At 36.7% G+C, this 14,889-nt stretch overlaps 1 protein-coding gene across 9 annotated transcripts in view; it reads right to left on the reverse strand.

The window, feature by feature from the left end:
* The window catches only part of atp11a (ATPase phospholipid transporting 11A), a 63,964-nt gene extending 49,075 nt beyond the window's left edge, over positions 1-14,889 (reverse strand). For 5 of the 9 annotated variants that reach the window (XM_016253544.1, XM_016253543.1, XM_016253542.1 and 2 more), the window contains exon 1: positions 14,375-14,885. In XM_016253544.1, the coding sequence (XP_016109030.1) occupies positions 14,375-14,413 (39 nt within the window). In that variant the 5' untranslated portion in view covers positions 14,414-14,885. Of the gene's footprint in view, positions 1-14,374 lie in introns of all 9 variants that reach the window. The other 4 variants (XM_016253548.1, XM_016253546.1, XM_016253547.1 and 1 more) reach the window with 2 other exon arrangements.

The raw sequence follows: 14,889 nt of genomic DNA on the forward strand, positions 1-14,889 counted from the left end.
CCGGTTACGTCACTTGCTCACCGCGGCACCGACCCCCACCGTCTTTTTGATTTTTTATAGTAATAAAAATCATTTAGTTCAGTAAAAGAACAGACACTACAATTAAAAACTTAAGGAAAGTGAGGAAAAGAGGGAACATTCAAACGAACAATTGCTTTACGCCGAATTGCCGCTATTTGAAAGTAAAAGTAAAATGTGCACGCCGCTTTTACAAGCTATTTAAAAGAGAAGGAAAGCAAGGAAAAGAGAGAACTCCCCCGCCCCCGCGGTGATACCGGTATTACCGGTGTTGTCACACATCGATTAACCGGTGGGAAAATTTCCTCACCGTCACAACCCTAGTACCATGATCATTTTCCCCTTTTAAAGTTATAATCTTACATAAAAACAGAGCCGATCCTAGACTTCTGGGGGCCCTACGCAAAACTGTGTCAGCGGGGGGTGGGGATGTTATGAATGACGAGTTATGAATGAATGAAACGCCTTTGTCCACTTGAGAAACGGTGTCTCTTTCGCGGCTCAGTACCATAGACTGTATAAAAACATGGACGTAGTGTCCATGACGTAACCCGTAGATTTCCGAAGAGAAATTATTTTTTGAAGCTCAAAGTGGGCGGAGCGGGCCGTCGCCATCTTGGCTGCGCGTCATCGCGAGTCACTCCCAGATAATCGAAAATGAGGCAGGAGCAAGTTGCTGAAACCACGCCCACCTAGCTCGACGGTGGTGACAGCAGCAGCAATCCACCTGTCACTCAAGTGGCCACACGCTTAATTATGCAGAACTTTAAGGCTTAATATAATTTAAACGGATGAGTTATAAAAAAAATCACCCCCCTCACAGTTGTCACAAAGGGCAAAATTAGCTATATAGACCAAAATAATTTTTTGAACCAGGCTGTAAACATGTTTTTTTTCTGCTGTAAAGTTGGGCATTTTAACATGGGATTGGGATTGACTGCAGCCAGCCTCTAGCAGCCAGTTGATGAATTACAGTTTAAGTCACTTCCTTGTTGGCTTCACGAGAGAGAGCGGGAGGTTGCCACTTGCTCGGTACACTTTCAACTCTTTTTTTTTGGTCTCGAGTAAGACACTGTATGACATTAACATTACATTAACATTACATGATTTGACTGATTTTTACTTAGAAAGGGCAACAGCGCACCTCATTAAAAGAAATTACATAAGCAGTTTTCATAACCGCTGGCCAAATTCAAAAACTAAACTAAAATTAAATCATCTTTGAGAGCAAAGGGCCCCCCTGGTGTTTTGGGGGCCCTACGCAGTTTGCGTACTTTGCATATAGGGAGGATTGGATCTGCATAAAAATAATTTTAAAAAATAAAATCATAATGACATCATAATCTTTTTAAGAAGTGACATCTTCAAGGATAAATCAAATATTCACTTGTTATTACTTTGTCTTAAGTATTGATACAACTAATAATTGAAACATTAAATCCTCATTCCAAGAAGCATATTGTAGTTTCACGACCTTGAGCACAAGGATTGTAATTTCAAACTCTAAATTGTCAACCCTGACATTTTTTTCAAGTCATATTAATATTCCAGCATGTATTAAAATATATCAACGGAAACGGAAAGAGCAATTTATTAACACTTTATAAACAAATTATTTGTCTGACAGATTTTTAAATTCCTACAAATAAATTGCTTTAAAAATCTCCTTATCAAAATGTATGAGTTTCGTAGAATGATCCTATTGTAAACAGAACAGAGCAGTTTAAGAAATATCCATTAAATTTACTACAATCCCACCACAAATCTGATGATCATTTCTTCCTGTTTATTCACATATTCTGCACTCTAATTGTGCTTTCATGAACATTTGATGAAGATGCTCCCTAATACCTCAGCATAAACACTTCCTGCATAAATATAAAATGAGCTGTTGCATAAAGTTATAGTTTCACATCACTGCCTTCAGTCAGGTAACACCACAATTGAGCTTGCTCAGCTTCATCCCATTCAATTCCCATGCAATCAGTGATATAGCTTCAGCTTTTATCTTCCTGCAAAAAGTGAGTGTTACATAATCTGTCTGCTTCTTCCACCTGCCAGTGACTTTCAGTAAGCCTAGCGTATGGCAGAAATCTACTGTTACACAGCAGTGTTTATCATGGACTGCCGCAGAATGTTCTCATGTGTCCATAAGCTGATAACAGATATGTGACTTAAAAATGTGAGAATGGTCAGTGCATCTGCACCAGGCCACTGAATAACACACAAGATGTCCAATTTAATTTAAAAAAAATTCTGAAAGTCACAGGCAGATTACATTAACAGAACATGCACCTTTATAGAAGAAAGTAAAGGAAAGCTGAGAAGACTTTAAGATATCAGTTATACACCCTCAAGCCATCTGATTCCAAAAGTCAGAGCTCTTGTATGTGAACTGTTGTACAAACTCCTACTCGTGCTGATGGTCAGTATAGTCTAGCTCGTGAGTATAATTTTTAGCTCATAAGTGTTCCAGTGTTTGTTAATGAATATATATGGCAATTAATATGGCAAGTTACAACATTTTAAACTGTAAACAAATAAAGTCTATACTGCTTTGTATCTTTGCATAACTTTAGGCTTCCTTGTTAGTCACATATTAACTTACGTGAAGCAATTATTCCCAAAGACAGCTGCATAAATATAATAGGAGTAGTACAGAATCTCTACTGTTATTATGTAGACTTTTATACTATTATAGTATCCCATTATTCTCATTATACTATTGAGCCTTCTATGGAACTCACCCGTACTATGTAACACAATGAAGGGCAATTTCTACTCTCAGACTAACATTAATAAAGTGGCTTAATCCTCCACTTCACAATGAGACTACTATGAATTCTCTCAACCTGTTCGTCAGTTCGAAGAAATGTCTTCATTCACATGCTTTATCATCTAGAGACTCAAAGGCTTGTGGGGTCTTATGAGGTCCTGGCTGTGCCCATTAACGGCTTTTCCCTGTGTGATTTTAATGTTACACAACGTTTGATCCGGCTGTTGCTTCAACCAACCTCTTTGCTCGTCTTCAGCTCACACAGTTCAGTAAATTCAGCCCAAAATGAGATACAGAGTGAAACAGTTGAGACTTTCCTGCGCGAGATACAAGACCGCTTGATTATTCACAAGAAGATGCACAAGCAAATATCCAAGAGTGTTAACATCTCTATCTATCTTTGGGCCCTCAAATTCCCCTAGGGAAGAAAAAATAGGTCAATAGAACAAGATTCTGCTGAGCCTTAAATATTCAGGATACCTGTTCATACATATGAATATTTTCAACAGTATACTCCTAAAAATAAGAGATTTTGCGACAATGACATAGATTAACCATTTTTGGTTCCTCAAAGGTTGAACAGTGAACAGTTCTTAAAAGAACCATTTATTTAGTGTGAAGAACATTTGAATTATCTACAGAACCATTTTTCACTACAAAGAACCTTTCGTCCATGGATCCTAAAAATTCTTCATGGAACCACAGATGCCAAGAAAGAAGCTTTATTTTCAGAAACAGTATTGCATACTACAGTGCTTACTAGGTAAACTAATATGGATCTGGATCTGAAATCTTGACTCAAACATGTTTAAATTTGGCAAAATGAGCTGAGATTGAGTGTTGACAATTAGGAACCAGTTTATTCAGGTAACTACTATAAAAACCTTAAGATGTTGCTTACAGCCTTTAGTGTCGTCTATACGTCTAAAGCCTAAAGTGGGTCAAATGGGTCCAGGATATTAAATGTGATGATCATGACCCTGTACACATGTCCACCCACCAGCATTAGTATTCAGCCAAAGAAGAAAGCAGCTTCCAATTTAAACTGACCACAGGCGCTTTCTGGTAATGATAGCCCCTTAATATTCTCATCCATTACAACTTATCATTGTCAAAAAACAATAAATGGCCACTCAAAAGAATGGACTGTGTTCTTAAGGAACTGCAACATGGTGTAAAAAGTTCATTTATTTTTCAAATCTCCCATGGAGGAATAAGACCAATGCCATCATCATACGCAATACCACCAGTTAATCATGAGTAATTCTGGAGTCTAAAACAGCACATTCTCTTGGCGTCACTGAGAGTCACAGACGGCGTCGACTATTATCCCTCTATTCATTAATGTGCCAAATGGAGCTGCCGAAAAAAGCCAGGTGCTCTCATGAGGTTTGGTTATATTTGCCAACTCTTAATAAATCAATGCTCCTGTTTCCTGTGAGCTCCTGGGAAGAAATGGCCCACGGTCACGGCATGTACTCAAATGAGGCGAGTTAAAAGTAAATGCAAGGAAAAGATGGCAGCATTTTCCTTCACACCTTCTTATCCAGCCAGCTTTATAGTTTCAAAGTAAGTGGTGCTCCTACAAGCGCAAAGACGGCCAACTGTGTTGGACATGTGCCTTTACAAGACTTGATTCATAAGGAAAGTTCTGGCAACAGTGGATGACTACAATAGTAAATTCATCTTCTATCTCCGCTTGAGTACCAAAATATAAATCTTATTTTCTAAACAGCTGCTGGTCCAGCAACTGTTTGGTTTGGTTTTATGCTCAACAGAAGAAAGAAAGTCAGAAAGAAAGTCATACAGGTTTGGAACAAGGGTGAGTAAATGATGACTGAAATTTTCATTTTTGGGTGAACTATACAGCAGGTAATCGCTTTTTAAAAAAAAATTCTGATTCTTCAACAGCAATCTTTATAATTATATAATCTGATGTACTATGCAAATTGCAACAAGTGAGGCTCTGCGATCACTAAATCAACTTGTCCTGGCTGTAGAGAGCTCTAATAGGCAGCATGGCGCCCAGCTAATTAGCCTGTGCTCATGAAGTAGCCCCCTCACAGGGAGTGCTAATCTTGTAATCATCATGAGTCCTGGGCATGTTAATAACATGACTTCATCTGTTACTTTGATCTCATACATAATTAAACAAACCAGCAGGAAGACAGACAAACATGTTAGTCTTCATAATCCACCCTGATGGGTAGAGAAATTCACAGGAACTGCCATGTTTACATGTAACATTGCTTCTAAAACAACAAATGTAGTGGGTTGGAGTGGCATAGTGGTTAAAATCTGGAAATGTTTATACTGAAAAACATTATAAAATATAAAAAGCCTATCATCTATCTATCTGTCTATCTATCTGTAAATATATATAAATACTATATATATTAGAAATATATTTACATACAAAATAAATACATGCATACATGTGTATGTTGATTGGGTAATTTTTTAAGTTCCCTGGTTTGGCTCTGCCTTGCATTTTTAAATCACAAGACTAAAACAAGTGCTCTCTGACAATACAGCACTTTCAATGTCACTCCGACCTAAAGAAAGAACATATTACTGTAGCTTTATACAGATGCAGTCCGCGAGTGTGTTGACATGTGATAGCCTTTGCATGAGTGGTTGAGCACAGTTGGACTTTTTGGCTGTGGTGTTACTGTTATTTACTTTCCTATTTTTCTTGCACCTGCATAAAGCAGGCAGTACATCATCAGAACATGTGGAGAGTCACTTGGGAATATTGTGTTACAAAGTGTCAAGTTTTGTTTCCTTTCTCATTATCAGAAGATATAGCACAGGTCTATGGGGAACTGGAAGTCACTGGGTCACACTGTTAATGGCCGTCCATTTTGTCCTGTCAGTTTCCATGCCTTATGTTTAGTTTTGCAGATCCCTGTTCCACAGTATGTCGCATGCTCCGTTTGTGAGTCACTTAGACAAGGATCGCTTGTTTCGGACTGACACACACACGTACACAGAATGCCTGAAGAGCAGTGAGACGATAGCAGCTTTCTTGTTTGGCAGTCTTATCAGTCTATTGCCTATTTCGGCCCTCCATTCGGTCCAAATAGCTCTGCTGGTGTAGACAGACAAAACCTTTCAGTACAAACACACAAGCCCTACAAAACCCAATATTTAATATTAATAAATATCCAAAATTCCCATTCCAATAAATCTCTCTGTGCCTTCCTGGCCTGGTTTTTACCACCTGGGGCCTTATGGGATCAGACAGGGGTGAGGTAACATGACCAGAACTTTTGGCAGCTCGCTCTGCTGAACTCTCCTGTCTCCTGTTAATCTCATTTAGAGCATTCAATGTTTTTAGTGATGTTCCATGGGATGAAAAGAAAAAGTGAACGAGGACAGGCGAAGGTTAGAAAGTGTTTTTTGATAGATTAAGGTATATATTAAAACACTCTTTTATGCTTCATGTTCATGAAATTTCCATCTGGACATCTGCGAAAAGCCAAATGCCCATTACATGCTAAAAATAGCTCTTGTAATCTAACAGATAAGTTCATTTCAGCAAAAATTCATTATTGTTAATGCCAGGCTATTGGTTTAAAAATGGACCTTTAATGATTAGAAATGCAAAGTCAGCCCTAAAAATAAATAATTACTATCGTGTCAAAAAACAAAACAAAACATGGCCTAGAAATGCTGTAATCAGGACTCTATGTACCATAACCAAAATATTTCCTTTCACACTGATCTGGGACTAGTTTGTCCATCCTCTACCTAAAACTGTGATCAGACGACTGTTAAACTGATCTCAGGTCAGCAAACGAACAAGAGCAACATGAATTTCCATTCCCAGGAGGCAGGGACACCTGGATTTAAGCAGCTGAGCCCTTGAAAATGCTTCCATCGATCTGTGGGTACACTGCGTAAACTCAACGGCCCTTTCATACAAAGACAGTCTGACTCAGCAAAGAATGTCTGTTGAATAACTCAAACCAAACATCATTACATTTCTACACATCTTCCGTGCGAGCATGCAGGATGTCTTGAGAAGGTCTGGCAGATACACAGGTCTTTGAAGTCATTATGACAGATTAATTTTTCATTTACATTTATAGACATGAATTTAGTAGTAAACAGGATAACGTTCCCAAAGATTAAGAGAATAAAGTTGAAAAAAAAAAACACCATCTATATCAAATATGTGACTTTTAGATCCAGTGAAGTTCATTTCAAACCAATCCTTTCTTTCCTACTCCACTCCCCCCATCTTAAAGCTAAATGTAATGCCCTCTTTCAAATAAATATATCAAATAAAGTCCTCTTTCAAATAAATACCTGCCCATTCAATGGCATTCTTCTCTATTGCTATCGAGTAGAGGGTCATGTGTTCTTTTAACAAGCACAATTCAATTTCACAGCCATCAATAGGCCATTATTCCAGTGGCTCTTTCCTCTGACTGTTGTATTAAGAGTGTGGTAAGCTCTCAAGAGCTACAGTAATTTATATGGAAGCAGAAGGTCTACAACAAGTTTTATCATTAAGAGCATTTGCAGTGGCTTCGAGCAGAGGTACGATTAGCCTGTCCTTATCCTGATTTACAGTAGACATAGACGTGCATCAAGAAAGCTACAAGAATCTCAGTGAACATTAAAAGAACTTTGAAAATGCATCAGCATTTTAAAATAAATCTAATATCACTTAGGAAAATCATTTAAAACCCCCCTAGAAAAAAGGAAAAATTCCCATCCTAATGAATGAACAACATTCTCTGCTTGTCGCAGCATGTTGGTTCTTCTAAGGACAGCTGAAGTGAGCTAAAACAGGGTTACACCCAAAAACTCCAAACTCAAGGCCTTCTCTCACAAATGTAACTGTCTCTACACTATAGTCTTGGGCTGAAATGTTTAACTTTTAAGACATGTCCATGGTATATTTCACCCACCAAAATATGCATACAACAACTATCTAAAATAAAAATCATTTTTGTTTTGTTTTGGGTGGAATATGCTGTAGGCATTTAAAAAAAAAAATTTGCGAAGTTGTGCCAGACAAAAGCGAAAGAGTGTCTGTTATGTTGTGCTAATTTTTTGAATCACACTATTTTCTGCTTGAAAGAGGAGAGATAAGCTGATATTTTTATATTTTTATGGAAGGCGAACACATCTTTCAAAACATTACCATGCCTTTCTGACCTTTAAGTTTTCATCAAGGGTAAAAAATAAAAATCTAGCATTTTTCACTGTCCCTCTCACACACAGTCATGTTTCCATCCTGAAGCTAAATCTACAATTATCCCCCCCCCCTTTCTTTTCTTTACTGAACACAAATCCAGTCACAAATACACTGGAGAACAAACATCAGCATTATTACATCATGTTTGACCACAGCACCAGTCATTAGATCATTCTACTTAGAAAAGAATCACATGGTGCTGCTGTTTGACAGACCCTGAGGGACCAGCGTTCGGCTGACAGTGTGCTGTCACTTATCAGCTGCTCAGAATGGAATGCAGCAGGCTGCTCGAATGGAAAGTCTAAATAAGTTTGTGAGAACACATTTAGCTTTGTATGGCAAAATTCTTCTAGTCGTTTCCTAACACAGCTCTCAACTCTGTAAATTCAGGCGCAGACCATGAACTTCAGCTGAACTATGGTGAACATGTCAAGCGTGAGGATAATGATTATCATTTCATCACCCATATTGATTACCAACAAATCCTTCTAGGATACGGTTCACGGGTCAGCGTCCGCTGTCTACGGGATGAATGGTGAACATGCGTACGTGCCTGCATGAGTTTGCTGCATGCAAACAGTCCTCAGCAGTCTAAAACCTTAACTCCACACAAAAATTTAAATTCTGCAAGAATGGAAGAAAGAAAGCCATACTGGTTCGTAAAGATATGAAGGAAAGTAGGTGATGACAGAAAGTTCATATACATCACCCTGATCTGCTGCTGTTAGCTTTATTAAACCAACGTGATCCATCATAAGAGACACATACAGTAAATATAGCCACATATGGTTTGCTCAGATTTGTTGTGGGGTGTTACTATCCAGCCAAAGGCACAAACAATGACATAAGCTAAGACTATTTAAGTAAAACTGATGGTTGTTTTAATGATATAGTTTTATTTCTCGTTGCTTGGTCAGCTAGTTGCTGGCACTTACTGTGTTGGATGATGTGCTCTAAAGTGTTGCATTAGGTTGGATTTATTGATCAAATATGTGTTGCTTGCACCATTAATGCTAGTCAAGTAAACATGTTTTAAATCAATGCAATACGTTATTATTATGGGTGACATAACTGGCAAGCTTACTGCATACAATATAGTTTTAAAATAGCATGTGAAATTAAACATTATGCAACAACAGTATGTTACACTGTTGTCACATGACCTCTTTACAATTTTGATTTTGTGATTTATTTACAGTTATCTTAGTAGATAAAAACTGCTAATTGTTTACCAATTAGATTTTTACCCAAAATGCAGTCTTAGGTAAACATATCTTAGTTCACACTCGAAGTAAAGTCCATTAAAGGTTTTCAACTGTGTTTTCCCTGTATTTTGAATTACAAATTGCATTGTGTTGTGTTTTAGGGTTAAAGGAAATATCCATAAAATTAACAGATAACGTCCTGGCAGAAAATGATCAGAACTTTTTTCTACTGTCTTTATTTTTCTTCTTACAATGCACATCGGATCAATTTATGAGTTCAGAAAGAGTTTAAAAGAAAAAAGAAATCACAACAAATAATACTGCTGGTTAATTTGTGCATAGAAATTACACATACAACAGAAATAATAATTGTATGGTAGTATGTTATTCCTTCATATTACATATTCCTAATAATACTTCTACTCCTAGACTTCATGCTAGTTAGTCTACAGCTGATTATGGTCATAGTTGGAAAGAGAAACATTTATGTACTGTATGAACTTGCTTGGCATGACTTTCCATGTTGTTTTTCTGTCTGGCCAGCTGAATCATATTCCTGCTCATGTAGGATGGTTTCCAATAAGTCTTTCCTGATGCTGACCACAGACAATGAGATTACCTCTGTACACAGAGCTCAAATTACCTCAGAGCCTCCTGGGACAGGAAACGGGCAGTCATGCTACTTCCTGTCCAATGCTGAAAATTATTCAGAAGCCGGTGATGGCTGGGAATTGCGTTTTTGTGCAGTAATAAAGCACTGGAAACCTGTTCTGTAATGTTAATAACTGTAAGTACCGTTTATATATAAAGACAATTTTTCTGTATTATGAAATAAAATATCTGCTAAAAACTGTACATTGGCTATATTCGGATTAGTATAATATGAATACAATATACTGCAGCAATAGCACGATACTTTTTTTTTTTTTTTTAATTGCAGTATGAAAGAGAGCCACGATTTTTAATATATACAGTATATTTTTTTAATAACTGCTAAAATTCTATTGAAAACGTGTTAACTTTTTTGTGGAATAATGCATTTTGTTTCACTTATACGTTCTACAGCATAATATTCATTAAGTAGTAAGACATTACTTAATTCAATGATTGTTTAAATACTATCTCTGTCTGTGATTGGTTGATCAAAAAGATAACCCTGCCCCAAACCACTGGTTAATAATGTTGCTATGTTTTAAGTATTTTATGTATGAAGTATTTTAAGAATTTGAATACTGAAAAAAAAAAAAAACACACACACACCTCACCTTAAAATAAAACCTTAAATAAGAATGCGCACATTGGGATTGCAACTGATAATTCGGACATGCTTACTATGAATTCTAAACTAATCTATTCTCTCTTAAACAGACAACAATTTCCATATTACCAACATATTCTAGCTGAACTAAAAATGATGAGCTTTGCATATTAAAAGAGGTTTCATATTTCCATTTTACATATTTATCTTCCTACAGTGAAAATGCCCATTCAGCAGACAGACAGACTCTGGAAGTGAGCGCTACTACAGGTGGAAGCAAATCATTCCACTGTCACTTCCTTTGTTGTCTGAGCCAGTCAAATCCGCACAGGGACTTATTTCTCATCTCCTCTGATCCATCTCATTCTCCATCCTTCTCTCTTCTTGTCTTTTCTCGTTCCATCTCTCTTCCCCTCTCATCTACCCGCTACTCTCATTTGCCTTTCTCCTCTCACTCTGCCAACCTGCATTAGCACACATTAGATCAAAGAGCAGTGGGGTGGACTGTGCTTTTCACACACACACATTCATGTGACTAACACACTCAGTCTGGTCTCATGACACAGCTCTCTCTAAATGATCGGTTAGGGTGAGATAAACAAACGGCCTGTTTCCCAGCAAAACTGACATGCATTTAACTTTCATAAAAGTTTAAACTTTTCCTCAGGATAAATTAACTTCAAAGTTTAGAAAGAATGACTTAGATTTTATTGCTTTGCATTTCAAATGAAGCATTGTTCTCAAACCTCAATGATGCAAATATGATTTTGAAGGTTTAACGATAATCTTGCTATAATGTGTGCAGAGCTCAACAATAAAACATTTTTAATAGTCACGTCATTTTTTTAACTGGTCAAAAAGGTCTCTGTAAAACCTATGAATATGATCAACAATTGTAATATTTTGTGACACAAGCAGCCCAGGGTTATTTACTAAAAATAAAATAAAATAAAAATCTTATTGCTTGTTGACAATGCAACATTTCTCTTTTTCATTTAGCCTACTTTATGTACTACAATAACCACAACTACAACTGCTATAAAAATGAATAATAACTATATTTAATAAAAATTTACAAGAACAACTACTGCATTACTAACTCAAAACTCATTAAAATCAAACAAATTCAAATTTTTTATCTCAATGATAATAAAATAACACTGAAGCAATCGTTCATCAGGGCACCCTTATTGTTGAGCCCTATGTGTTACATGGTTTACCGTAAAACCCGAGCAAACAAAGCACAAACATACAGGCAGACAGGTGAGAGGTGTTTGTGACATGAAACAACCATACTCACGTCATGTTTAACGCACACTTTTCATCAGGTTTTCTACAGACTGTCTAGACAGCGCAAGAGATTTTGCTCATCTGTTCGCATGTCAGCTTGATACAGTGACAGACTACAGAATAACAGATTCATATGCAGAACTAAATACTCATGCAGATTTTTCATAGGCTTTTTCACTATTTCAGCTACCAACCAACAAACAGAACATAAACCACTGAAATATTGTTCAAACTTTTGTCTAACATATTTATTATAACATTTAGTATTGTTTTCCATTGTAAAATGTCCTTAACCTTACATGCCTGCTTGTTTAACCCACTAAGGAATCTTGACAACACTATCTGATTCAGTTACTAAGCAAATCTCTTTCTCTAACCCCCAACAGCTTGGACAGTTGGTTTAGCATGTACTCTTGCCTATACTGTGAGCTAAGTGGCTTAAAAGCAGGTCTAATCTGTGTGGTAATGACATACAGTAACCTATTGACTGAACACGTCTATGAAACCGATGTAGAGCAACAATGTTTCTTTGTTTCTAATGGAACTGGATGTTTTTTTTTTACTGACGCACAAAACAACATGCATTTCAGCCTTTAAGCCTCTTTCAATTAATAGAGTATAAAATCATTTTTATACTTTTGAATGATTTTTCCTTTTGTAAACTAATAATAAAAGAAGTCATACTAAATTATAGCACACTAAATAAATAAATAAAACATTTATTCAAAATTGAGCTGGATAAGCTAGTTTGGAAGCAAACACTGGGTGTAATTCATGATACAGTTATATTTCCCACAAATTACCGAAAAATAGGTATATCCTCCTAAGAACCAGAAATAAAAAGCTTTGTGAATTTAGTATTTTTTCATGTCATTACATTGTTTAGAGCATATGAAAAAAATGATAAAATAAATTTTTTTTTTAATTATATTTCATTTATATGTTATGCTATGTCCTCTGTAGAGGACACGACGACTCAATTTTTCTAAAAATAAAATGACAAGAATAAACATGAAAAGGCAAAAACAATGGGATTTTTTTTTTAAATCACCAATCAATTTTTAGGTTTCGGGATTTTTTTATACCTAACTTTGTTTAAGGATGGTTCTCAACTATGTTATAAAATATATAGCAAAATGATTTGATATACCATTTTGCTTTATGAAATATGTGTGTAAAAATTCCATAAACTGGTTTTCCCATGAAGCACAATGTTATCTATACACTGTATCTAATTTGCATATTAAAGTGCTGTTGGGAAAGCATGTTGAAAAAAGAAGTGTAATAATGGGAGTAGTAATTGACCAGATTTTCATAATAATATCTAATATTTCATAAGAATATTGATGTATAATTTGTTTTCCTATTCAATTATTTTGTCTCCCAAAATGTATAATAAACATGCTTTTAGTCCTGGTGTCCTCTAAAGTGGACATGTATGAAATCATGTCCTGTTTCATAACAGAAGGTCATATTTTGATTTGAAACCCCATAACATTTTCCTGAGATGTTGATTTATGACAAACAATTTGAAAATGAATCAGATTTAAATTGCAATTACAAAATATGATCATATTTCCATAAGGATGTACAATTTTATCACTAAATTAATGTCAGCCATTTTTAAAAACCAAGGAGAGGGAGTGGTCTCGGTGAAACATCCAATCATTTGGTATCTCTGGAAAGCCCTGAATGTGCTCTGTACAGGACATCCAGACTTAAAACTGTGACTCGTGAGGTCTCAGAGAAATTCACTAAAATATAATGTCCACTACAGAGGCAAAAACTCCATAGCTGGGTCTCAGGAGGATATGATCATTGTTTTTACAGTAGCCTAACTAGCAAGGTTATACCAGCTGATCTTGACTAAAATATTATAGATTGCCAAAAATCATGATTTTTAGAGAGGAAATACAAACATTTGATCGGCAAAAAATATTAATAAATAATAATAATAATAATGTCTGATTTCATATTTAGATTGTATGTTAGTTTTTTTATATATATATTTTATTCTATATTCTATAACAGTTCTTGAAAGCAAAACATGAGATTTGGGATTTCATGGGGCGCTTCCAATGCTTAAAAATAATACGAAAAAAAACACTTACGGGACACTAACGTATTATGCTGACAAGTGTGCAATACTAAACTATTCACATTTTTTATCATCCATCCACACCTGCCCTCCGCGCATGCGCATTACCTTTTAATTCATTGAGGCTAATTTCCAGTTTTGATATTTCATAACACACTCTGTGAATCTCAGTCATGAGCTCAGCCGGTGTTATCATCATTTGGCATGAAAACATAACATTAGTGAGTTCGTTTGAGAATCAGGTCACAGTCAAACGGAACGGACCGCAGTGATAACTTCATTACGAACGCCTGAGATTAGTAAGAGTAAGATACCGGTTGGTTGTGTCCATATCGCTAGCTCTTTCCATATTCACAGAGAGGCTCAAAAGTGATGCACCAACGCCTTACAAACGGACACACGAATATACAACGTGTCACTTTAGCTTTAAAGAACAAAAATGTGTATCGAAAGCAGCGCAGCCCTACAGAACCAGACCAACAAGTTGGAGAGAGTGATAGATAGCGTCTGTACTCACGTATCGAGTGATGAGCTTCCTGATGCTACTCAAATCCATTCTGCTCCAGGTGTGCTGTCTCCGCTTTCTCCTCTAATCTTGAAGAATGGGCACACAAGACGCTAGCTGATCATTGTAGCAAGTCTCTGATCCATGACTGTCTTCTACGGCTTCTTCTTCTACGGCTTGACAACTGGCAGTCCTCCGCGACTACTGCGATTATGATATCTACAGAGCAGCGCCTAACGTTACTGAGATGAAGAAGAAGGCTACTGTGTAAAGTCCAAACGTTGTCATAGTGACATGCTCCGGGTTCATCTACAAACACACTCACTGACTGAGGAGAATAACAACAAGCTCTCGTTTTCCCAGGTTTTGCCTTAATATGTTAAGGGACTGGCCACTTCTTCCTTGTCCAGCGTCCCTCTGGTGTACTGCCGCACTCGCTCTGCTTCTTCTCGGTGTAGTAAAGCTCTCCTCTCCCGACTCCCGTCGGTTAGCACCGGAACGTCACGAGCCCCGTGAGCGCACGCGCA

Source organism: Sinocyclocheilus grahami, unplaced genomic scaffold (genome assembly GCF_001515645.1).
Source record: "Sinocyclocheilus grahami isolate Dianchi unplaced genomic scaffold, SAMN03320097.WGS_v1.1 scaffold1188.1, whole genome shotgun sequence".
Classification (NCBI taxonomy): domain Eukaryota; kingdom Metazoa; phylum Chordata; class Actinopteri; order Cypriniformes; family Cyprinidae; genus Sinocyclocheilus; species Sinocyclocheilus grahami.